We start from the raw sequence: 27,826 nt of genomic DNA, 5'->3' as shown, positions 1-27,826 counted from the left end.
TGGTTACTCGTACTCCACTGCATCAAGTTGCAAAGATTAAGCCAGATGTGTCTTCGATACACAAGGAAAATAATTAATAGCCACGAGAAAACCTTTGGCAATGGAAGAAAAATGTATCATTGCAATTTGAGGATACAGGTATTTGGGACCCTACGCTGGTGCTACAACAAGCAGTGCAGCAAGACCACACAACACCACCACGCCCTAACCCTTTATTTTATTTTATTGTTATCCTTGTTTACTTGGCATGTAGCTCTATGTGACATTTGGCATTAAATCAGTCATGTCAAACATTCAGTCTACCAATAATATCCAAATTGGACAAAAAAAGGAGCAAGTATGTAGGGCATTTTTATCAAAAGTTACGATTCTTTATAACTAAATGAAGACCAAATGCTCCCTCCGGCTATTAGAGGGTATAGTCGAGTTTGAATAGCGTGGTTATTTGGTTCAGGTGTAAAACTGCATTCACTCAACAGTTGAAATAAACCAGTAAACATATTCAACGCCAAACATGAAAATATTTTTTACCCATAATTTGTGAAGAAATGTTTTGTGTTTAGAAAAGATTCCTTGTCATCAGTGATATTTTCATGTAGGCTGGGGTACTAATGAAGGCTGAATGATCAAGCATAATTCTGAAAAACAAAGCCAAAAATTTGGATTTGACATTTTTTTAAATTATCCAGCTGGCCGTAGAACATAAAGTCTGTATTATGCCCCTGAGCCAAACTGATTTTGACATACCTCCATTGAACATTATGATAGCGACCAGAGTGTGTTGCATTGAGTTGTTGCTGAAACATTGTTGCCTATGTCATTTGATATTGGTGCAATGTTTTTAGGACACCCCAATAAGATTGCACGTGGTTACACACAGTGGATGCCATGCATAATTATTATTATTAATGTAATCGTTATGCCCTGGTTTGGATGTCAACTAGTCCAGGGTGTCCCCTGCCCACTTCTTTAAGTTTTCATGGATAGTGCTCAACCCCCGCGACCCTGTTGCCAGTAGTTCAGAAGATGAATGAATTACATTTTTCATTATTGTTGTGATTATTATCATAGAAAAGAACCAATATGTTTAGTGCTGACCTTGGGTCAGGCTGTGAAAATATTGTGGACCACTTAACCGGTCTGTGGTACAGAAAACGTTGGAGACTGCCAATCTAGTAAATATATCGTTTTCGAGTTTTCCAATCGTGATTGGGGTCAAATAAGTAGTGATTGTAGGTGTTAAGTTGGTGTACAGATGCAAAAAGAACTGTCCAGTCAGAGGTCATGTGCTGTTTTCACACATTAAACACAACGGGTTTGTAATACACAATCTACACAGACATTTGAAAAGAGACAGAGGATCACAAAGCAGTGTTTTATGCGCTTACTAGACTGGAATGATGAAATAATTCCATATATTATTTCCCCCCTTGAAAAGCTCAACACACAGCTCAGCTCAGATGACAACATCTGTTGCCTCGAGGGGAAGAAAACTCTCTACCTTATCTCGCCACTTGAGTAACTTCCCATTAAATGCCCCTCTTTATTATTTGGAGGACCTTTTTGTATACGGGGCTTGTGGCAAGTTATTAGTTAAATGATATACCAGTGTGTGGTGTTCAAAAATATTATGATTTGTCCTCAGGTACTTATTTGAAAAACACTTTGAGATCAATGGATGACAGATTATGTTATGACAGAGTTTTGAGTTCGAAAGACTTAAAATTTATATGGAACTCAATTTTAAGTCTGGCTATTATGTACCAGTATATTATGTTCTGACTGTAAACATATCCTAACCGCTATAGTATGCTGCTTTTCTGTTGGTACTTTTGTCCATTCCACAACTTTCCTTCATTGTAGTCATGGGGAGCTGGAGCCAATTGCAGGTGAGTTTGGATCACGGGCAGGGTAGCACAGAAGTTAAGTAACTAGTCAATCAATCACAGGCACAATTAATCAATGATTTACTCTAGAATCTCTTTCGATCAATGATCTTCAACTATTTGTGACATGTAATGTAGGTAACTGTTTACATGAACAAGATCTATTTCCATTTTCATCTTTTTTTTTTAAATACACCTTAAAGAAGAGGTGTGGCACCCTATTGTTTATTTTTGTTTTTAGTACAGTAAAAGTAAAAACAAAGGCCAGCTGCGTAAAAGTCTGTAGCAGTAACCAAACCACTGCACAAAAAAGGTTTGAGGCCGCCAATTTAAAAGTACAGTAATCCCTCGCCTCACTGCGGTTTACTTTTCATGGTTTCAATAATTTGCGTATTTTCATTGTGCGTTGCGTTCTGCTGCGAACACAGCAAATCCTATCACGGTCTGTGATTGGCTGATGTATGCTGTTGGTATAAAAGCAGGGCGGGCACACAAGTCTATGGGTCCACCCAAAACAGACGTCAAAGCTTGCCGACAGCTGGTATTTTAGCGGGCTAGTTAAAGTCAAGAGAAAATTATCAGTCATACTCAGGGGAAAGTCAAAAGAGGGCAAAGAAGTTCTGATCACGAGCAGATTTTTTTATGGATTGTTATTGAAGATACTGAGGCGGGATCCATACAGAAAAAAATAGCAGTGCTGCAGATCAGACCCACTGCTAATGGTTAGGCTACATAAATTATTTTCCAAAAGTCACCAGTAACAACCCTATATCTTACTTACACCAGATCCATTACGTTTAGCAATAGCGAATATGAAAACACAGAAGAGAAGGAGCACCCCTGGCCTCACATCAAAAGCATGTTCCCCTTAAAAGGGTGCCAAACACAAGCTACAATATGCAATGTCTCCTTTGTTCAAGCTCATGGGCTAGCTTGTTTTTCTGCTTGCAGAGCCTGTTTAATCATATAAATCAAAAAATTAATTAAGCACATTTTATTGTAAATTCAAGCATTTAAATTTATTGTAATTCTTTTAATCTACTTTGTTGATTGGATGGACGTTGATAATTTGATGATCTGATTGATAGTTTAAAAAAAAAATATCAATAAATATGATGTCGCTACAGTTACTCAGTACTCGAGTCATTTTTTTCACCAAGTACTTTTTTACTTTTAATCAAGTAAGTATTTGGATGACTATGTTCACTTCTACTTGAGTAATAATATTCTGAAGTAACTCTATTTTACTTGAGTAACATTTTTGGCTTCTCTACCCACCTCTGCCCAATCCTAGCGTGCAGCTGACCCGATGCTCTCTACATAATCTTCTTACACAGAAAGAAGTCCTCCAATTCTGTGTTTTTATCTGCAGATCAGTAATTGTATTTTGTTACAGCCATAGCTTTATATGTTACTGATACCTAATGAACAAATAAATAAATAAATATTTTAGACTTTGCGGGTTTTGACTTTTTCTGGACTTTTTTGGAACGCAACCCCTGTGAAAAACAAGGGATTACTGTAAACAGTTTGCTCAACAAGCATGTAATGTGCGAAGATGACAGAGCTATAAAAGAAAACACAAGAGGACAGTGTGATCTTTCCGTTATAAATGAATAGATACACATTCAAATACTGATTTTTTTTGCACTAATTAACATCAATGGATATAACTTTTTGGCCAAAATCATGGTTAGTTCTCAAGTGTCGGTAAAGCATAAATCACTGAATTGCTGCTCTCTGTCTCATTTCTGTCTTAAATGCCAACCCTCCTTCAAGTGTGTCCCCAACGGTTAGTCACATTACTTGATCTTGTGGTCTTTTCTTCATTCTTTCCCAAATGTTATAGGTGCGTGAGCTTGGGTGCTTCTTGGATTCTGCCCTGAGTTGAGTTATGGTGCACTGACAGCTCTGTGTACGTTGCATGGGTGGGCTGGTCGCAGGAACCTGATGGAACCCCTCCAGTCACATGATGCTGGTTAGTGGCTGACATGGGTCCTGCACCATTGTATTCCATGGTTTGGTGATGGGATGGTGTGGGACCAATATGATTGAGACCATACATGGAGGCACCAGCGCTAGGCATTGGTTCAACAAAGCTGCCACCCCCAACATACACCGGACTTGCCTGCATGTTACTGGGAGTTCCAAAGCTGGTACTGTTGGCCTGTTCTAGACCATGGTGAAGATTTGGCTCACCATATTCTTGATCTTGGTGAGTATATTTTTGTTGAGGAGAGAGGCTCTTCATTGGGAGATTGGAGTAGGAAGTGGACATAGGGTAAGAAAGTCCTTGATGAGGTTTACCAAAGGATGGAGGGGATGGGGTATCATATGTTGATCCTCCTCCTCCACTTCCCCCGACTATTGGGTGCATGGAGTTGATATAAATGGCAGAGGTGTGCATTGGCAGAGGTGGTGAGCCAGTTGGGGAGGGCCCTCCTGAGCTAGAATTGAATCCCTTGGTTTTCTGGTCCTTTTTGTACTTCATGCGTCGGTTCTGGAACCAGATCTTGATCTGTCGCTCAGAAAGGTTGAGTAGGTTGGCCATTTCCACACGCCGTGGACGGCACAGGTATCGATTAAAGTGAAACTCCTTCTCCAGCTCAACCAGTTGGCCGCTGGTGTAGGCTGTTCGTGCTCGCTTCGATGATGCTGATGACCCTCCAGTAGGACTCTTTTCCCCACTGCTACCGTTTTCACCGCCACTTGATGCTGCTAAAAAAGGAGAGCATCGATCAGAGAATGCGTTGTGTACTAATAGTGTGATTTAAATGAGAAGGAAACAAATTTATCAGAAGACACAGCCGACAAATTATAGAAAGAATATCTGGTGCACTAACATTGCAGAAGTACGGCTGTTATGTTATTAACAACTACTTTTATTTTCTGTGTGATGTAATTTTTTAGTTTCTCAGTTTCAAGAATTTACAATTGAAATACAAGTGACATTTCACTCCATTACTCTGATCTAGAGCCAGGCAGTCACACAGTCTTTTTCCAACCTCTTCTTGGCTTGTTTCAGTAATGCATGGTTAAAAACAAAAAAGAAACACTCTCTCAATCACTCAATAAATATCTCTCAATAACTTTTAAACCAACACATACACATACATATATAGGTACATACACATACATACACATACATACATACATACATATATATATATATATATATATATATATATATATATATATATATATATATATATAAATTATTTGTAAACAATTTTTTTTTTTTTCCAAGAAACACTTAACTTAAAAAGAGCCAGAGGTCATTGTTTTTTTAAGCTAAGAGCTACTTTTTTGTTACTGTGAAGGGCTACCATTTGGATCTACATTTTTAAAATAACACCTTATGTTTTTACTATGTATTTCCCATGTTATTACCAAGTTTTAATTATTAGAAGTTGGATGGACCACTCAAACAAGGGTCTGCAAAATGGTGCCTGTGATCTGTTCTGAAAATAGCTCACCAGTGCTGGATCATTGTGATTTTTCAGTAAAATGTTTTGTTTTTGTGGTTGACTGAGTGTATTTAACCCTACTTCCAGCAATTAACATGGTAATAACACAGAAACAAGATACTAATAATATGAGAAATTATTTCAGAAATGCATATCAAACCGGGTACCCTTTGCTCTAATTAGTAACAAAAAGTCGCTCTCAGCTTGAAAAGGTTGGAAACTCTTGCACTAAAACATCATGTCAGTTTGAAATCAAATTTAGTAGAAAATTGTAATGACCAATTGCTGGTTAGCTTTTTTCAGAACCTGTCCGCGGACTACTCAAGTGTTCGCAGGTGACCCCTGAACTAGTGTATATGTGTGCACACCATTGATGAAGATGATGATAGTGACGTATGAAATCAAAATGTGCTGATTCGGCAGCAGAGAAAAAGGCAAGAGGATGCCTATGGAGAAAGGCTTTCTGACGATGCCAAAATCAAGTAAAAGTAGTATTGGTTATACATAAGATATGTAATTCTATGGTTGGAAATTTGTCGTAGTGTTAGAATAGAAAAAGAGGGGGAAACCCCACCCTTGCCTGTGGTGTTGCTGGGCGAACAGTTTTTTTGCTTAGTTGCTTGGCGGGACTCTTTCATCCAGGGAAAGATCTGCTTGGCCAAACTTGGGTTGGATGGCAGCGAGGAGGAAGAGGAAGTGGAGGAAGATGTTGAGGAGGATGAATTTGATGACCTATCGGGACCTGATTTGGAGACTGAGGGGGCACCAGCACTGCTCTCTGGCTGCTGAGCTATGGTACTACCGTCACTTTGATTGGGGCCCAAAAGAGGGGACAGTGAAGAGCCAGTGTGGTGTTCAGAGGACAGGGTGGGCCTCATGCAGCTGCCATTCATTTCCTTGTTTTTAGCTAAATGTTGTTGCTGCTGGTGCCCACCGCCACCACCCAGTGTCTGCAAAGAGCATGTAGATAGGTGGTAAGAGTCAACATCCAGATGGGTTTGCGACTGGAAGCTAGGCTGATGATGAGACCCTTGGACCTCATAACCCATAAAACCATTGGCAGGTGCAGCTGTTGCACTCTGCACCTGGTAAGACGTGTAACCACCAAAATGAGTTGAGTTGTCGTAATATGTTGTCTTCTGCATGTCTGGTAAATGTGGCAAATTGTTCATTGGCTCCTGCCCTTGTTGAGAACCACTGCCGGAAGACCATTTGGCTCCAGGAGTCACGTGATGGTGTCTCTCGAATGGCCCCCCGCAATCTGACCTAAAAGGTTAGCAGAAGCAGAAACAAGTAATGAGAGAGATAAATCCATCTTCTGCCACAGAAAGGATCCATGACATGAATAGAAACAAGCGCTTTTCTTTCCTTACCTTCTGCCCCCCTCCCTTCTGAGCCCGAGCACAGGCTACAGATGCTCTTGTGGAGGGGGCATAGCGAGGGCAAATCTCTTTCTTTACACATGCACACAGGAACGCGCACATCACATCCACACACACATACTGTATGTAGGCTATTGTATGTAAAGTATTCTGGAGAAGAATAAAAAGAACATTTGCTAGAGAATTAGAAATAAGAATGGCGTAATTAGCAATATAATTACTTTGTGGGGTTTTGTTCACTAAAATAAAACAAATAATCTGCTACAAAAGGCATTTCACTGTATATTTTTCTTTTTTAAGATTTTAAAGGTAATAATAGCTCCCTTGTTGTTATTAGATCCCACAATGTGATATTATTCAACGTTGCAGGCAAATTGGTCACTTGGTAGCCTGTGCTCTTCCATGACTAATTCAGGTAGCCTATTTCTGTCAGAGTAGTATTGGATTAGAGGCTAGCCTCATGCCATATTGTTGCTCACTTAAAGCCTGCTATTTTCACAGATTTACATAATTTAATGATAATATATTCAAAAGACATTAAATGCGTTCATATTTTTATTTTTTTGCAATGCACATTTTGTGGTTAAAAATGAGAAAAGCAATTGTGATGCCAGCTGAACAAATGCAGGCGGACAGTCAGACGGACGGACGGACGGACGGACGGACGGACGGACGGACGGACGGACGGACGGACAGACAGACAGACAGACAGACAGACAGACAGACAGACAGACAGACAGACAGACAGACAGACAGACAGACAGACAGACAGACAGACAGACAGACAGACAGACAGACAGACCGCAACAGTCCACCTCTGAATGGCTAAAAAAAACAAGGTTCTGGAGTGGCCAATCAAAGTCTGGATTTAAATCCAATTGAGATGCGTGCTGTGACCTTAAACGACCAGTACATGCTAGAAAACTCTCCTCCTGGGAGATTCGAAACAATTTTGCAAAGAAGAGTGGACCAAAATTCATCCACAGAGTTGTGAAATACTCTTATCAATTATTGTAAACATTTGATATCTGTCATCACCGCCAAAAGTGGCCTAACTGCTCATAAATCCAGAGGCAATTACTTTTTCACATAGGGCCAGATAGTTTTTTTTGTGACTTAATTAATTGAATAAACAAATTGCATTTTATATTTTCTTGGGTTGTTTTTGATTGATAATAAAAACTGGTTTGATGATCTGGAACCTTTGTGAGTGATAAATTTGCACAAAAAAACCCCACATAAATCAGTAAGGGGGCATATAATAATAATAATAATAATAATAATAATAATAATAATAATAATAACAATAATAATAATAATAATAATAATATGCCCTGCGATTGGCTGGCAACCAGTTCAGGGTGTCCCCTGCCCACTGCCTGGAGATGGCTGGGATGGGCTCCAGCCCCCCCGCGACCCTAATGAGGATAAGCGGTACGGCTGATGAGATGAGATGAGATGATAATAATAATAATAATAATAATAATGATAAATCTATATTATTATTATTAATCATTATTATTATTTTCATTTTATTTTTTATCCATCCATTATCTGCACCACTTATCCTCAGTAGGGTCACGGGGTACTGGAGCCCATGTCAGCCATCTTCGGGCAGTGGGCAGGGGACAACCTGAACTGGTTGCCAGCCAGTCGCAGGGCTCAATTAGACAGACAATTCGCTCTCTCATTCACACCTAGGGACAATTTGGACCGGCCAATTCACCTGAAATGCATGTTTTTCGAATGTGATAGGAAACCGGAGTGCCCAGAGGAAATCCGTGCAAGAACGGAGAGAACATGTAAACTCCACACAGGGGTGCCAATCGCATTACCTCATAACCGTGCTGCACACACGCTGACCACTGTGGCGCCTACACTGCCCTATCATTATTATTATTTTTTTTTTTATTACTACTACGACTACTCCTACAACCATAATCATCATGATTATTGTTTTTCTTTTCATTACAATTGTTGTTGTTCCCCTATTATTATTAATGGTATTGATGATATAAGGTATTTTTGATGTTCTCTTTTAAATGAGAGGAAACGCTCCAGCTCTTTTCTACCTCTCAGCAAGTCACATATGTCAGCCATTTATCTTCCTCTAGACAAGCTAGAATCCTAATTATTTACTCAGAGGAATAGTCGCGAGTAGGAGGGGCAGCTGCTGGAGAAGGGAGCGAAACCATGGCAGTAATGGTAGGAGGACTGTGTTATTAAATCATAGCTCTTTCATCCAATACAACAGGCCACGTAATGCTTATGGACCTGGCTCGCAACGGCTCGGTTTCCATTTACCAACTTTATTTTACTCGTCTATGCTAATGATGCACTCACGGTGACACAAGCGCCCAAACAAAAACAAGAAAAAATATGAGGCATAGGACAGCCTCAGTGTCTATCCATTGGCAACTTGGTCCTGTTACATGAAATTACGAATGGTACATACAGTATGGTGACACACCCTGCAAACCAATAGGCAGCGTGCCGCTGTATTCATTTAAAAAAATAAAGATTGTTTGCGTTCAAACACACAATAAAAAAGAGGAATCAATTCAGTACAAAAGCAGTAATTCAGCAGATCCGATTAGAGGTTTATAAAATCAAATTTAAAAAAACGTTTTGGCGGACCAGGTGGAAAAAACTGGCTAAAATGTTATCGCAAACAACTGTGAAAAAAATATAAATTGAAACTTGTTTTGGTCTTTTTTTTTTGCTGCTAAGTGTTTTTGCACTTCTTGTCATTGAATTATTGTTACAATGTACTATTCTTTTTCATTGCACTATGATCAAGGCCAGTCTCTAAGCAAGACGTTGTAAATAGTTTTGCCCATTTATCCTGAAATTCATGTATCATCTTTCTCTTTAAAATCTATTACACGTTTACCCTGGAGTACCATGTCTAATCTCGGTGCATACAGCGTTCCATGTTGCCAGATTAAATGATTATGTAATAACAGTCTGTGCAGCCCTTTGAGATTTTTGTAATTAACGGCTATTCAAATAAACAGAAATTGACTTTCCATCATCCCCTTATCTTAAACCATGTCCTGACATTATTTTTTTAAGCTATTCACGAAGTCATATATTTTATCAAGCTTGAGCTGATATTACTTAAATGCACTTGAAAAGTGCGTTATGGCTGTTACAATGTACTGATGTTATGAAATTATTATTTGTATTTTAATAAGTGTGCATTTTTCTAACTTTCCGCTATGTATTTGGGTTATAAATTCATAACCTTCTATGTCAAAATGTAGAAATCAATAACAATAAAGACAGTCCAATTCAACAATTTACAAACTAAATAAAGAAATACATAGAAAGAAAGAAACATGCATACATAAATAACTACATTCATGCATACATAAATCATGCCTTTGGTAAAAGTGCCAATCGTTAAATTTATTTTAAAATGTTCATGATTGTATTTATAGGGGGTGGAAGATAAATACGAAATTAGAGGGGAAAGGGGCATGCAGAGAGCATTCCTCTGGGGTGGGGGCTATCCTATAAGCAGTTTATAGCATAGTCAACTCTCATTTAACCGGAATGGAAGACATAGGGGTCGTAAATATCTGAGCCAGTTCGAAGTGCACGATGCGCTAACACATTTATATTCGTGCATGCTTTGTTAGAGCTTTTACGTTTATGCCTGGCCTGGCCGCTGCTGGGGCATTCTTACCTTTATCAGCACCGGTAAAGCCGGTAATATTCCGGAGGAGGAGATCGCATCACAGATTAGTCCTCACCGGGACATTTCATTAATCACGCTACAATAATGAAATCCATAAAGAATATCGGTGTTTCCCCTAGGCATCCAGTCGTTCTGTTGTTTCGTCGTCTAGCTGGCAGATTTTTGGAGACACAGCCACCAGAACACCACCAGCAGTTCCTGGCACCAGTAGCCGCGGAAGGCGGCAACCAGCACCAAATGTCACATGAACGTTAATGATGTGAGATCGTCGGAACAATTCAAGACTTCAGAAGATTGGGGTAGATTGCGATCTGATAGCATAACAAACGGCTATACAGTAGCTAGCATACGAGCCTGAACGAGTTTAACATGCAGGACCCTCTGCCGCCTCCTCGAGTCCCCCGCCCCCATCTCCCCCACTTCAACATCATGCAGCGCTGCCGCTTGCCTGCACCAACCGCTCCTGCTTGACAACAATGGCCTCAAACATCTTCCTCTTTCGGGATATATATCGCTCCACGGACCAAGCAGAAGAGCAGCTACAAAGCGTTCAAGTTACACGAGACTGTTAATGATTCATCACTGCAGCTATCGCCGTGGTTTGATATCCTTTCTCCTGGGTATCCTGAACGTCTCACTGCATGCGCGTTTCTTATCTTTGCGCTTCAGGTCGACGCGTCCATATGAAGCTAGCACTCTCTTCATCCCTACCTGCTACAGTGGTGATATTGGTCTACTTTATGTCATTAATGTATGATTTTTTCTTTTCGTTTTTGAAGTATATTGTAAAGCGCTTTGGAGGTCCTCGGTGAATGGTAAAGCGCTATACAAATGCAGTCCGTTTAGCATTTGCCATTCTTCTTGATCCTCAGTTTTCTGTAGACTATATTGATTTTTTTTTAAACAATGCATTTAAACTTTTCTTACAAATAACGTTATTTCAAAACCTCACTCCATGTTATGAAGTAGGCTTACTGGTTTCTTTTGCCTTCTGCCAAAGAATGCAAACGTGCTCTTTTTAGGTTACGGCTGTACTTTGAACATATTTTTATTCGAAACCTCATCTATTTTTTGTTGTATAATACATACTTTTCTATTTTTATATGCTTATTTTATACTTATTTTATTTTTTTAACCTTGCTGCTATTTGTTATTTGTATTGTGCCCTATTTATTGCATGTTTGCCCGCGCGGAGGAAGTATTTTTATATGAGCTGTATGTTGAACATATGGCATAGTTTAAAATAAAGTTAAAGTTGGGTTGAGTTGGGGTGAGATGAAATGCCTTAATACACTGTTCAAAAGTTTGGGGTCACCTATACAATTTTGGGTTTTCCAGGAAAAGCCACGCGTTTTTTATGAATCGAATGAGTTCCAAAAAATAGAAAGTATAATCAAAACTTTGAGGGGGTTGGAAAGAATGACCTTTATTTGAAAAAAATAACTCCCCTGCAAATGGTGCGTTCGTGGACATTTCTAAAGCGATCCCACACTTTTGAACGGCTTAGTGTATGTATCATGGACACACTCGAATACAAAATAAATAATTAAATACATAAATGCTCTAATGAATTTGTTTCAAAATACAAAACAAATTTTTGCGAATTACACTTGATACTTTGACTTTTGAATTCCATGCAGCAAATAGGGAACGTACACGTTTATCAATCAAATATAATATCCTAATTAGTCTTTATGAATAATGAGCGACTGATATATACTCCATATTTTGACAGTACATAAGTCATTTGATTAATTTTTCGTTAAATCTCTACGCGAGGAAAAAGAGAATTTACTTTAATATTTAAGGTGGAAATAAGACATTATTTGCGCTGAACGTTGAATGTACTGCTATGATTAGTATTTTTTGCTTAATATGTTTGATTAATATATTTGCACGTTATTTACTATAAGTGATCATTGGTGTCAGATTACATACATTAAGATCCAGTGTATGTTTCAATTCACAAAAGAAAACAGACAGCAATTAATGACGAGTATGTGCTGTTTGTGTATTTGTGGGCTAGAAGAGCAAGTAGAATAATGGCCAGTGTGTCAATTAGTATTTCTTTGTCTTTTGCAACGATCCACCAAGTTTTTTTTTAAATTTATGACTCTTCTGGCTTGACATGCAGATGTAATTTTTGTGATAGTGTTGTGCACTTCAAATTAAATAACAATAAAGAGCTTTAAAATGTCTGATGGGTGTCCATCCATCCATCCATCCATCCATCCATCCATCCATCCATCCATCCATCCATCCATCCATCCATCCATCCATCAATCAATCCATCTGCTCATTCTGCTCATTGTAGCAGAGCACAGATACATACAGACAAACGTCACGCCAAAAGTGGAATCAACTACCTCTGAAAAGTGTAGGTACCGTCCAAAATCGCTGACCTCAATAATGGAGATTATAAGGGAATCTATAAATGGGCTCTCATCAACTACCTCATTTTAAGCACGACGTTTGGATACATGACAAATGCAGGCTTTTGCTCCTACTTCATTGAGTGTGTGTGCGTGGGTGATGGAGCGTGCGTCACAGCAGTAAGTGGTTAAAAACACGCCAGTCGCAAGCATGCAAGTATCTGTAGCTGATTATCGAGGATGAGATTCTGGTAGGTGGAAGGAAAGTGGGAGCGGAAAATGTGCATTCTGCAACGTCTTTATTCAAGCGAGCCTTTGTGCCAATTGAAGCATGCTAGGGGCACGTTACTCATTAACTAAGCATCATCAGCGTATTTCTATCACCATAGCAACTGTGTGGGGGCAATGGCTAATACGTCCCTGCAGGGATTTACTTCTGCAACCTTTATGATTGTTAAGAATTCTAGTTGATAACATTAATTGGAATGATAAAATATTGAAATTCATACTTATGATACACTGACAGCAAGAACTAAGGTTAATACTATTATTATAAATACTACTATTACTCATTATTGTTATTATTATTATTATTACTATTATTATTGCTATTATTATTATAATTGTTATTATTATGATAATGATAATGATGAAGGTGACTGTTATAATAATAATAATTATAATTATAATAATAATAATCTCATTAGCTCATCTCATTAGCTGCACCGCTTATCCTCAGTAGGGTCGCAGGGGTGCTGGAGCCCATCCCAGCAATCATCGGGCAGTGGGCAGGGGACACCCTGAACTGGTTGCCAGCCAATCGCAGGGCACACAGGAACAGACAACTCACTTGCTCAGTCACACCTAGGGACAATTTGGACCAGCCAATCCACCTGAAATGCATGTCTTTGGAATGTGGAAGGAAACCGGAGTGCCCGGAGGAAACCCACGCAATCACGGGGAGAACATACAAACTCCACACAGTAAGCCCGGTAGCTGGATTTGAACCCACACAGGAGGTTCCCAAGACCTTAGAACTGTGCCGCACACGCGCTAACCACTGCGCAGCCGTGCTGCCCTATAACAATAATAAGAATTGTTATTATTATTATTATTATTATTAGTAGTAGTAGTAGTAGTAGTAGTAGTAGTAGTAGTGGTAGTAGTAGTAGTATTGAACAACTTAAATATGCATGTTGTGGTTACCACATTTTGGACATTTTTTTTCTTTCTGCAAGAACCTCAGACAGATAGAAATGCCGACAGCCTAAATGTGATTTAAAAAACCTTGAAATCTTTTGTAAAGTCAGATTGCCTACTTTTTAGGCCGAAAAATGCGCCAGATTTGGATTTTTTTTTGTTTGTTTATTTTTTTCTTGATTAATCATAATCTTGGCACACTGTCATGCTTCATGACAGTCACTGTTGAGAAACGTTGATTTTGTTTTTTACGTAATACCGTGTTTAACTGAACTAGATGTGTCAGCATGTGACTTGTTGCATGTTATGGCAACTGTTGTATTGTCATTGGGTAACTTATGGCGAAGTGAAGATTCGCACCGAGGGTTCCGGCTTGGCCGCAGAGACCCCTATGACGGTCCACCAGCTCTTTAAATCAGTTGTGAGGAAATTTGGCAAGTATACTGCTGTGAGCTGGAAAGAAGGCGAGCGAAATAAAAGCTTGAACTACAAAGGTAAGACATATCTTTTGGTGCTCCACAAAATAAGTTAATTTTAAACATTATAACCCCAGCTGATAAATCTCTCACCATGCATAGTAATGTGATTGATATTGTCAAGCTGTTTTGATTTATTTTCGTTTTGTTTCTGTTTTACTAAATATTAATTCCCCTTGTAGAGATCAAAGAGATCAAACCCAGCAGAAAAAGCTAATGTTGTGACTCATACATTTGCAGGTAAATTGTACCCATTTTTATACTCATTATTGTTTTTATTCCTATTTTTTCATATACATTAAAAAAGGATGATGTTGGTTAAAATTCAGACTAAAGAAAAACATGTTGAATTCATTGTAAACGTTAAAAATCCACTATACGATCTCTTGTTAAAAGTATCTTGTTAAAATGTAAAGATGTAAAAATGTATTTTCTGTAAAGTGAAAAAAAAGCTCTTTGATATGCTTTGTTGTCAGTTTTACCAGAGTACTACAAAGAGATCAAAGAGATCAAACCCAGCAGAAAAAGCTAATGTTGTGACTCATACATTTGCAGAAACTGTAATAATAAAAACCTCATCATCCAGTCCAGCATGAATGTGGATCTTTGGTGGGACACGTACACCGCGGTTACATTGGCCAGGAGGCGGGGTTTTGTCAGTTTTACCAGAGTACTACAAAGGTAAGACATATCTTTTGGTGCTCCACAAAATAAGTTAATTTTAAACTTTATAACCCCAGCTGACAAATCTCTCACCATGCATAGTAATGTGATTGATATTGTCAAGCTGTTTAGGTTTATTTTCGTTTTGTTTCTGTTTTACTAAATCTTAATTCCCCTTGTAGAGATCAAAGAGATCAGACCCAGCAGAAAAAGCTAATGTTGTGACTCATCCATTTGCAGGTAAATTGTACCCATTTTTATACTCATTATTGTTTTTATTCCTATTTTTCATATACATTAAAAAAAGGATGATGTTGGTTAAAATTCAGAGTAAAGAAAAACATGTTGAATTCATTGTAAACGTTAAAAATCCACTATACGATCTCTTGTTAAAAGTATCTTGTTAAAATGCAAAGATTTATAAATGTATTGTGATATTCTAAAATGTATTTTCTGTAAAGTGAAAAGACAGCTCTTTGATATGCTTTGTTGTCAGTTTTACCAGAGTACTACAAAGAGATCAAAGAGATCAGACCCAGCAGAAAAAGCTAATGTTGTGACTCATCCATTTGCAGAACTGTAATAATAAAAACCTCATCATCCAGTCCAGCGTGAATGTGGATCTTTGGTGGGACACGTACAACGCGGTTACATTATACACCCATTTCCTTTTGTGGAATTATACTGTTACAAAACCAAAGTTTGGTTTGTCAGTGAGGTAAGTGGTTACGTCAAAAATAAATGTTACAACCAAGACACTGCTTCTAAAAAATTGACTGAATGCATGCTCATTCAGACTTTACATCATTTAGATCACGGGTCTTCAATCTGGTGCCTGCGGGCACCAGTGTGGCCACTAAAGAAAGCTGAGGTGACCATGAAACTATTCTAAAATTAGCTCACCAGTGTTGGGCCATTGTGATCTCATCTCATTAGCTGCACCGCTTATACTCAGCATTGTCGCGGGGGGGTCATTGTGATTCTTTGGTAAAATGATTTTTAGCGGTTGACTAATCAACTCCATATCAATAATGAACATGGTAATCACATAGTAACAACATAGTAATAACATTATAAATTGTTATTTAATAAATTCATATCAAACTAGATGCCGCCTGCGCTAATTAGTAATAAAAATATGTCTCACCTTGAAATAAGTAGAAGCCCCTGATTTAGATAAATGTTTCACACAAAACTGTTAGTGCTCATTGTGGAAGAAAAGCAACAATAATGGGCCGTAAATAATATTTTGGTGTTATTCCAATTTAACAACACGTGCATTCAAACAGGTTGTGTAATGTTACATTGTTACGAAAGAACTACAATAAGTTAATCTTATCTCATCTCATCTCATTAGCCGTACCGCTTATCCTCATTAGGGTCGTGGGGGGGCTGGAGCCCATCCCAGCCATCTCCGGGCAGTGGGCAGGGGACCCTGAACTGGTTGCCAGCCAATTGCAGGGCACACAGGGACAGACAACTCATTTGCTTATTCACACCTAGGGACAATTTGGACCGGCCAATTCACCTGAAATGCATGTCTTTGGAGTGTGGGAGGAAACCGGAGTGCCCCGAGGAAACCCACGCAAGCACGGGGAGAACATACAAACTCCGCACAGGAAGTCTGGAGCTGGATTTGAACCCACGACAGGTTCCCATGACATGAACAGTGCCGCACTGCGTCACCGTGCTGCCAAAATAAGTTAATATGAATGTAAATTCCCCAAAAAAAACATCCAATGAAACAAACAGCGAACACTAAAATAAATGAGCACTTATGTATTTTCATCTTTAAGACATGATTTTTCCTGCTAGTGTTAAGGTGTGTATATACTGTGTGTGTCTTCGGAAAAATAATCTGTAATCCCTTGCTACTTTGCACTTTGTGGCCTCAGTGCATCACGAATTGAAAAATATTCATTAAAAAATGCTGTACAACTGCCTCAGTCACTCTTCCCTTCTCTCTACCAGTATATATATCCCCTGCATCTCTCTCTCTCTCTCTCTCTCTCTCTCTCTCTCTCTCTCTCTCTCTCTCATGCACGCACTCCCCCTCTTTCTCTTGCTCCCCCTCGCTCTCTCTCTATCTCTATCTTTCTCTGTGTCTCTTTTCTCTCGCTCTCTCTCCCTCTCTCTCTCTCTCTCTCTCTCTCTCTTTTGCTCACTCTTTCTGTCTCTCTCTTTATTTCTGCATCGCTCTGTTCTTTTTTTCCATTAGACAACATCGCAGCAATACAACTTTGACAACGCTTGGTACGCAGAATGCTATGCAGGGTACAGGAAAGCCCTACAAAGGATTGTGAACACAGCCTAAAAGATTTCTGTCAGCCCCTTGCCTACCCTGGAAGACATTGCTTGCTCTGGCTACCTCAGCAGAGCTAAACACATCCTGAAAGACTCGTCACACCTCGGCAAACCTCTTTTCGAACTGCTACCATCTGGCCGACGGTTCAGAACCCACAAGGCCCAGACGAACAGACTGAGCGATAGTTTCTTCCCCAATGCTATTGACACTCTAACCATGCTGTGAAACACAGTTCTAAGTGCAATACCCTGGTTTTTAAGTGCAATATTCTGGTGAAGTGCAATAATCCGGTTGTGTACAGTTTTTATTTTGGATGTTTTTGACTTTGTTTTCAAACAGTTGTCGCAGAAAAGTATCTTATTTCATTTTTGAACTGTTTAATGTTTTTACATTGTACTGTTTACTTTATTTACACAACATTTCTATAATATTGTGCAAATAGAAGGTATTTCAGTTATAATGTAGACTTTAGTTTTAAGTGCATTAACCCAGTTTTGTATAGTTTTAGTTGCAGATGTGAATACTTAATATTCATGTTGAACACGTTATATCTTTCTATTTACCGTATTTTCCGCACTATAAGGCGCACCTAAAAGCCTTTATTTTTTTCAAAAGCTGACCATGCGCCTTATAATACAGTGCGCCTTATTTATGTATCAATTTTAAAGTTGCAAAGTTTTCCAACTAACTTGCAGCCGCCGACTAGATTTTCCCCCGAACGCCAAGTAGTACTCGGTGGATGCTGGGATTTATTTACCGGCGTTTCATTGGCTAACCAATGTGTCAATCATCATTTGAATCGATCACTATTGGCTAAAGTTATTCGGAGGTCAAGGGGCGGATCCTTTTTATAATTTACAGGCTGGCATTGGCTTGAACGGCAACACAAAGCCTGCAATTGGCCGAAAACGATGTGTCAATCATCAGTTGAATCGATCACTATTGGCTAAAGTTATTCGGAGGTCAAGGGGCGGATCCTTTTTATCATTTACAGGCTGCCATTGGCTTAAACGGCGAAACAAAGCCTGCAATTGGCCGAAAAGGATGAATGCGTATAGCATGTGGCTGACGGCATAGAGAAAGCATTTTTTTCTATTCTGTATTTGTAAATATTGTATTCTCCTGGATTTACTACCCTCACGGATATAAGAGGACATTGGCTGCACATTATTATGAACACAACGACTTCGGTGAGCTATTCCGGGTTTTATATTGTCCCTGTATCTTGTTTCAGACTGAACTCGATGTTTCTGTGATAAGCGGTGCAGATAATGGATGGAATGGAGTGTCTATTTTTAAATCAAACTCAATTCCAAGTGTTTATTGTCATATGCACAGTAAAGTTGCGAGCGAAAAAGAAAATAGATACTAAGGAATGGTTATCATTTCTTGAATCCCAAGACTTAAACCTTCCGAATGATGGAACGATGCATTTGAGTGACATCTTACGGACACCGTATCCGCACGTGTTCTCGACACGTATTTGCGTCTTTGCAAGCTTTCGGAATGTTAAGGGGGTAATAAGTTGGACTGAACTATCTGACTGTTTTGTCCACGTTCCCATTGTAGCGCCTTATAATCCGGTGCGTCTTATGTATGTCAAAAATAGGACCAAAAACTATTTTTTCGGGGTGCGCCCTATAACCCGGTGCACCTTATAGTGCGGAAAATACGGTATTAGTCTTTATATTGTATTTTTTTGCCAACTGGCGTGCAACTATAATTTTATTGTAGCAATACAATGTTAATCAAGGTGATTCACATTCTGACTTTGCTACAATTAAATGTTTTCAGAGCTCAGCTTATAAATGTATACAGAAATCCCACGCTGTATCTGGTTTACTGTCTGTAGTTTCCATACTTCGCATATTTTAACCTTGCATTGTATTTTGCAGTAGACAACACACAGTAAATGCTATCACCGGGGCAAATCCCAGAGTACTCTGTGTGTGTGCGTGTGCATGTTTAAGTGTGCGTGTGTTTTAGGTGGTCGTGACTGTGAGCACGACTGTGATAGGCTAGTGTATGCTGTCAGTCAAAGAGCAAGGCAGGCACACAAGTTAATGGTTCCACCAAAAACAGACAGCAAAGAAAAGCGACAGCAAGTATTTTATCAGCCCGTTTCTATAAAAAGTGATTTATGTGTTAAATCGGGCTCAGAGGAAATTTTAAAAACTGCAACGAAATACTGATCACCACCTGGTTCTCCATGGAACGCTATCGCTAGCGTGCAGCTAACTGGCAGCTAGCTGGCAGCTAGCCAGCAGCTCTCAACATCGCTTTCTCACACTGAGACGAGAATCCCACCATCAATCCCTGTGCTAGATATTCAGGTCATTGGCACCTTTCTTTGACAGAAAGTTAATCTTTATCAGAGATGGTAATCTTTAACCTCAAACTCAATGGAAGCCCTGACAAGGGTGACTAGAGGTAAAGAGATGCATGTGTTGTGGGGGCTGTAGGAAGAGGTAAAGTTGAAGGCGTTAAAGTTGAGCCTCATCATTATAATATACATAACTGACAAAGTTCAAATGATTAAGCACACTGGAAAAGCAGTGAGAAACAGTATACAACATAACTCAGAGAATTACCTGTCCCATTATCGTCATTTTTGGTACGTTTTGCCTTTAAAATATATTTTGCCTCATTGCCTCTTTTTAGAATGTTTAGGCAAAAATTTGCGAAAGACAAGTTTTAAAAGGTGATAAATTCGAACTAAAAAAACAATAGTTGAAGTGACCCTGTCAGCGTTAAACCACAAAATGGAGTTAGGACGGGGAGAGTGGAAAGACAAGAGTTGGGCTCAAGTTTAAGGTGGGATGCGTTGTTTGTGGCCTCCTTAAAAAGTGTTTACAATGTCCAACTGTTCAAAGAGCCTTTATATATATTTTATTCCACCGCGTCTATCATTTTTATCTGTCTTCTATCACAGCTGTTTGGGAATTGCAACACATAAGGAAACAGAAAATTTGAGGCAGGGAGAATGGGTAGAGAGGGATTGTATGCTTGCTCTCATGGTTTTTCTAGTATAAAAACGGTAAAAATAAGAAAATCACTGTTTCAAATACAGTCCAAATGCCAACCTGAACCACAAAAAAACATAAAGAAAGAAGGGTTTACTCAAGTGTGTCTGAGAAATGCATGTGCTTGCAGGCGCCACACATGCAACGTGTCAGGGGCTGCACTAATGATTTAAGTCATAAGATGGTGTCAGCAAGTGGAACGTTTCAAAACTCAGGACTGAACCAAATCAAAAAGCCTTTTAACATTTTCACAAATAACTATATTGGTCAATATATGTTTCTCTCCTATATCTGGTGGTGTCCAAGTCATAATCAAGAGCATTTTCTGACATTCCCTATATCCTTGGATTTTGAGAGATAGAGAGAAAGAGAGAAATTTGTAATAATATGCTCAAGTTTAACTTGGATTCTTTTGGGGGGCCAGAAACTAATGAATTAGTTTTCAGTGAAAATTTGCTTGAGATACAAGTAATTGTATAGATACAAGCTCGACCCAGAAACAATTCAATCTTGTATGCAGAGCTATTGTACCAGCTCAGTAGCCTAGATGGTAGGGTGCCCGCTTTGAGACTGGGAGGTCGCTGGTTCGCGCCTCGGCCGAGTCATACCTAAGACTTATAACATTGGTAAAATGGCGGCGCCCTCTGTTGGCTGCGGCTGCATCGGCTTGCTACAACGGGTCAGGTGTATCGACATTTCGTTCTTACAAAGAATGACAATACAAAGGAAATTATTATTATTATTATTACTGTTTAATTAAAAAAAAATGCAGTAGCTCAGGAGGTAGAGCCCTTGTCTTGGGAACAAGGGATCCCAGTTCGAATCCCGGCTTGTCCGTGTTACATGTCGAAGTGTCCTTGGGTAAGACACTGAACCCCTAATACCCCCAATAAGCAGGTTAGCGTCTACATGGCTGCAATACAAGACCGCTATTGGGAAATGTAAAGCACACTGTAAAGTGCTTTGGGAAGTCATTGACTTGAAAAGCGCTATATAAATGCAGATAATTTCATATATATAAATGCAGATCATTATTAATATTAATAATAAAAAGAAGAAGAAGAAGAAGAAGAAGAAGAAGAAGAAATTAATCTGTTTTTTACCTAAATAAAATACTTGTAATCTGGCTATACAAATAAACGTGACTTTAAATCCACAAACATTGTCATTCGAAGTTGTGATAAAAGGCAACATGGAGTTTCAATTCTCAGTTGTGCCCGCAAAGACTTGTGAATAATGATATGAGATTTAACTGTTTGGAGGATAACCTTTGTTCAAATATTTGAAGTATTTTACGCACATTCAGCGCTATCTTTCCAGACCAAACACTTAAAAAGTGAGCGCATGACAAAAGATAAGATAAAATAAGACGAATGAAATGCTGCCACTTACTGTGGAGTGCTTATCCTAAACTGAAATATAACATGCACGCTTGTTTAAAAAAACAAATACTCATACAGCAAAAAATGTGTAATCAGGCGATGAAACAATAAGAAAAAATAATAATATTTAATGCTGATTCAACTCAATCGAACTGCAACATTTACTCAAGTTTCACATAAAACTTGCAAAAATGAGTACTGCTGCTGCTTTTGTTTCCCTTTTCTTTAACATCTGCCTAATTTGGATGTGCAGGCTTCGATGAAAAATTAAATACACGGGTTATTAACAGAATAATTCAACAACGATTTATTTTCCTTGTGCCGTTAACGCTATACGTATATAATTTAGATTGAAATATCAAAATCCGTATCCAAGTGCATAGATTGCCTTTTAAAAGTGGTGATCAGTTGTTTATCGTGGATTTGTTCACGCCTGCCAATTAACCAAATGAGAGGTCATGGCAATTAAGTGTACCAAGTGAAACCTAATATTCAGCGCATTACTCACCGCAGAAATTCAACAACCATAGCTCAGGATTACACCAAAATAAAAAAATGGTGGTAAGAAAGACTGGAAATGTGTGTCAAGCACCTATAAAATAGATGTTAAGTGGAGGAAATCTGATTAAAAAAAAGAGAGGCAAATCTCCCCTGGTCTCCAGTGTATCTTCGCTCCATCCTTTTTTGTCATTTTTCACGAGTTATAGCGTTCAACACCGTAAACAACAGCACTCCCTCACGAATATACGATAGTATAGACACAACCGCACGCTGACAACCAGTCTACCTATAAATCAAAAGAAGTAGCTGGCAGTGGCCTGCAGACATGGACAAAAAGCTGAGGGTGAGAGAGAAAGAGATGGAGTGAGGGGGTAGAGGGAAAGAGTGAGAGGGTGAGAGAGAGTAAGAACTTGAGGGGGTGTAGATGAAAAGAAAGGGAGGGAGAGAGATAAAGAGGAATGCAGAGGCAGATATCAAGTGATGGGAGGAAGATGGATAAGAATATCAAAAGTGTTTTTTCTTAAAACTGCCATTGGCTAACATTGATTTCACGTTGTACGGAATAGCTTGATGTGATGGTATGATTATGGCTGAGGGGAGATGTGTAGACAACACAACACCAAACATGCACAATAAGGAAAAGCATGACTTTTGTCATTTGGGGCAATATTTACCAAGCTGTTTAAAAAATAGCCTATGCACCCGTGAGATGGATGAAGTACAGCTTCAGAGGAGCGCGCATCCCCCCCACCTTCGGAGGTCCTCCTTCTTCTCTGCAATACTCACGTTGTGTCCAAAACGACCCACAAGAACCCACACTGCTCCAAATTTGTTGTATTGCTCTCTCTCTCTCTCTCTCTCTCTCTCTCTCTCTCTCTCTCTCTCTCTCTCTCTCTCTCTCTCTCTCTCTCTCTCTCTCTCTCTCTCTTCCTCCCCCTCTCTCTCACGCACTATTTCCTTCTCTGTCTTCTATATTGCTTCAGCTTGCTCTGTTTTTTTTCTATGTGTATTGTGCGCACTATCTTTTTAGATGGATACTATGTTCCAATAATTTTCAACCTTTTTGAGCCAAGGCACGATTTTCATTAGAAAATCTCAACGCACGCCGTCATTTGAAATGTATAAAATTGTTGCATTTTTATTTCATTTTGAAAGCTTAAAATTACGCTATGACGTTGTTTTTATTGTTTGTGGTCACCATGACTCAGTAAGTAATCAAGTTGAATCATTTTTGTTAATAGTTTTGCTATAATATGGGATTTTATTAGATTATCAATCCGTTTACTACAAATGTATCTAATTTTAACAAATACACAAAATGAGCAAAACAGGTTTTAAGTTTTTTTAGTCAAACAAAACCATATTAAGATACTTTACTGTATTGAATTTAGTTTATTATTTTTGCCTAGCAATCCTAAACAGCGTCAGTTTGAAAGGTTGTCAAATATGCTTCACTGTACCATACCACCCAAGTAGATTATTATTATATAAAAAGAATACAAATATTATGTTTCCATTTACTACAATGGATGAAAGTTACTTGGTTGATTACTGGATAAAACTGGGCAATTTACTGCGTCACACTACACAAGTTCTGACGGCACAATAGTGTGCCCCAGCACACGGGTTGAAAAACACTGCTCTACTGATGATTGCACCACGTAAGCAAGCAAACATTTTCTTGCATGTTGATGAATAAAGTATACAACGTCTTCAAACGAAGCACGCTATAGCAGACCTGGCATTATGTCGCAATTTCTGTTACTATAACGATAAAAGAATTACAGCAACACTAACTAAGCAATCGTAACAATTACAATTAGATTCGGGAACGTGTGCGTGAGTGCACGGATCCACAAAAACGTGTTTCATTGCAATTAGAAATTAATCGACTTTTCCTTCTTTTTGACATAATTTCACAGATCAGTCATTAAAAATCCAGCTGGCCAATTGCGAAATTTTTGCTCGAGTCATGGTAAATAAAATCCCGTGTGACGTTTCCAATGTTCGTCGTTGACTTATAAAGGTCTGAATGTAACGAATTGTGTATGGTAAATCATTCCAACACAAAAATTCATTTTTTTGCGCGGATATCATACATATACTCGCGACCCTACTGAGGATAAGCGGTGCAGACAATGAATGAATGAATGAACAATACATATATGTAAAATATGAGCTTAACAATTGTATACTGCATTTGTAAATAATTGAAAGTAATTTCCTTAAATACACATCGAACCCTTGTTTTTTAAATTAAGAGGCATGTGAGTGGCAATAATAATGATTGTTACTAATAATAGTAATTATATATTTAATAATAATAATAACTAAATATATAATTATAAATCAGCAATCCAAATAATGACAACTAGTTGGAAAATGAATCACTGAACGAATAATAATAATAATAATAATAATAATAATGATATGGTAATATTTTAGCTCAACAAATTCCAGAATGACCTAAAGACAACCAGGAATAGAAATCCCACCTCCTCGTGATCGTGCACAAACACATGTATAGAAATGCGAAAGTTTGCCGTGTACGCCAGGCAAAATTCTCACCCCGCTGCAGCATGTCGCAAGTTGCATGCCTACCTTGCTGATTTCAAAATATTTTTATCAAGGTCAAACAAGAAAAGTCACAAGCTTGACAACAGAAAGTAGTTTAGAGTTGCATTGGCTATACGAGCATCAAATTTAGCAATCTAAACTCACCCTGATAAATGCGTTTAGTTAACGGGGGGTTTAAGGGTTATTGTTCTATTTTCTTTATTAATTATCCATTATCCGTTATCGGTCAGTTCATAATACGCTACAAATCCAAGGAGCCGGGACTCTTACTCTCAGCCAAAAGGCCAAGCTAAGGTCCTAGCCTTAAAGCCTTGCTGCGATCATTGCGAAAGCACCGTTCCCGGAGGTACTGCAATACCGGGCCGATCAGTGCGAACTGAACATAAAGTGCAGTTTAAAAACCACAGCCGGTGACTTCATAGCGAGTATACAAATTCTGAACCACAATACACAAAGAGCAAAGTGAGTCATTTATGTTTTGCAAAGAAAAGATTGAATTCACCCATTTGCATGTGATGAGTAGGACGTCTGTAATGATGGTCATAAATTATAGCAGTCAGGGTGCAAACAAAAGCTCCGATAAGATTGCAGCCGAGGAAGCTTGGCGGTCTGTCAACAGTTATACGAATTAGCTTTGCAAATTTGCCTCATATACTTGAAATGAAAATCCCAGAAACGCCACATAAAGCCTTCAAAATAATAATTTGAAACGAAATTAGCAGACTAAAAGAATATAAAGATGGCTGCAATGTTTTGGGCTGTGATATGCTAATTAGGTTCTTGGTTAAGTTAGAATTGAATTAACACATTTGCTGTTTTTTTAGCAGTCCACTAGAATTAGGTTGAGTATGTATGTGTCGTCAGTATTTCTAAAGTAAAACGATTAAATAGTCTTGTCTACAAAGCCTTTTATTATTATTATTATTATTATTATTATTATTATATTTTTTAAAATTATTATTATTATTGTTATTATTTTTACATTAATATGGTTATTAATATTGTTTTTGTGATCATTATTTTTTATTATAATATGTATAATCGCCTGCTGAGACCGGAGTATTGACCACCCGCGAAAAGTGAAAATCTGCAATGTGGCGACGCCCCTTCAAAAATGCTGAAATGCTGAGATATATATATATATATATATATATATATATATATATATATATATATATATATATATATATATATATATATATATATAAAAATATATATATATATATATTTATTTATTTATTTATTTAAAAAAAATTATGTTATTATAATTATTTTTTAGACCCGCGAAGCTCTGAACCTGCGAACGTGGAACTGCAAAGTAGCAAGGTCCCACTGTATATATATATAAGAAAGAACGAAAGAAAGAGATAAAGAAAGAAAGAAAGGACTTGTGTTTCTTATCACAATGTTTTTATATTTGTTATTTAATTCACAAGACCCTTAAATACCTATTCACGGCGGTTTGCCTCTAGTTAATTGTGGTTTACAGCATCCCTATACATCTTGAGGTCAAGAGAGATTTCAAGAGATGGAGGAATGTCAAGATGAGCACAAAATAGCAGGCTTTGTGAGGTCAAACCGGGTAACATGGGTAGAGGCATAGCCACAGGGTCAGCCTCTCGCTTCAGAGTCACCCGAGCTCATCGGTCAGCAAAACGTGACCCCTGTTTGAACCCGTTCTGGTTGCTGCCCCTTTAGGATCACCACTTCTCAATACACTACGCTGCCATCTTTATACCAGATCGGATTTTTTTCCATTTCATTCTCTCGTTTTTCATCAAAAAACGACGTGGCTTCATCTCCCTTAAGGCAGAACGGAGTTTTTTTTTCTAGTACGCACTATATATTGATTTATTCTGTGGTCAAGCAGCAGCTCCACTGCACTGGCAGGAACCCAATCGTTTGCAGTAATTTACAATTATAACAGTGTCAATTTTTTTCTGAAGGAGCAACACAAGAAACTTGTAAAACAAATTTTCAACGTTTCTGTATTTTTTAACAGCCAATTGATCCCAGTTAATTTTACGTTTTAGCAGGGGATGTCAAACCTACGGCCTGTGGGCCGGAACCAGCCTGTTGGATGACATCCTGCCCGTCATAAATTTCCGAGCATGTCATAAAAAGAAACGTGTCTCTAGGTCAGGGGCCTCCAACAGTTTTCCAGCCGAGAGCTACTTTATGATACAAATTAGTGCACAAATTTCATATGTATGTATGTTTGATATGTTTTTCTGAAATAAATATTTATGTCTTTATTGTGTTATTAATATTTTATTACCTGGTTAACCATTGGGCTTATAGTTAAAGTGACTCAGTCAACCACTAAAAAATATTTCACAAGAAAATGACAATGACCCAGTATTGGTGAGCTATTTTAAGAACACATCCGCGGGTACTTCAGCTGTCACAGGGGGCACCTTGGTGCCTGCAAGCATCACGTTGGAGACCTTTATGCTTTAGGTTGTTTCTATCAAACTTTATGATTTTTTTTAATAAATGCAAACCAAATGCTCTTTTTTTCTGGCAGCGGGCAGTGCTGAGTTTGTATGGTTGGTGAGTTGGTTCAGGTGTAAATTTGTATTCACTCAACTGTTAAAATAACCCATTTAACACATTCAATCCCACTTATGAAAATTGTTTGTGGGTAACTACATACATGCCAACTTTTTGACATTACAGAGAGGTGATTCTTTTTTATCAATAAAACACATTTCCTTCCATTTCCAGAATATTAAGACAACAAAAACAGCAACAACAACAACAACAGATTGTGTTTGATCAAAATTTGAATTGGCAAACTTTTACCAAAATGAAAATCTAATGTGATCATTGGAGCATTTTATTCGGGCACAATGATTTAGTCTCGCTTCAAAATAAAGCAATTGTAAA

General features: G+C 38.3%; 1 protein-coding gene across 2 annotated transcripts in view; it reads right to left on the bottom strand.

Annotated features, from left to right (window-relative positions):
• Window positions 1–3,729: 3,729 nt before the first annotated feature.
• The window catches only part of hoxb3a (homeobox B3a), a 27,558-nt gene continuing 3,461 nt past the window's right edge, over window positions 3,730–27,826 (bottom strand). The window contains exons 2-3 of one of the 2 annotated variants that reach the window (XM_088340706.1): window positions 5,928–6,619; window positions 3,730–4,604 (exon numbers count right to left, since the gene is read on the bottom strand). In XM_088340706.1, coding sequence (XP_088196832.1) covers window positions 3,730–4,604; window positions 5,928–6,619 — 1,567 coding nt within the window. Of the gene's footprint in view, window positions 4,605–5,927; window positions 6,620–27,826 lie in introns of those variants that run through there. The other variant, XM_088340793.1, reaches the window with a different exon arrangement.

This window comes from Urocampus carinirostris, chromosome 1, assembly GCF_059441175.1.
Source record: "Urocampus carinirostris isolate Australia breed hairy pipefish chromosome 1, RoL_Ucar_1.0, whole genome shotgun sequence".
Taxonomy (NCBI): domain Eukaryota; kingdom Metazoa; phylum Chordata; class Actinopteri; order Syngnathiformes; family Syngnathidae; genus Urocampus; species Urocampus carinirostris.
This window is presented reverse-complemented; position numbering and strand designations above follow the sequence as displayed.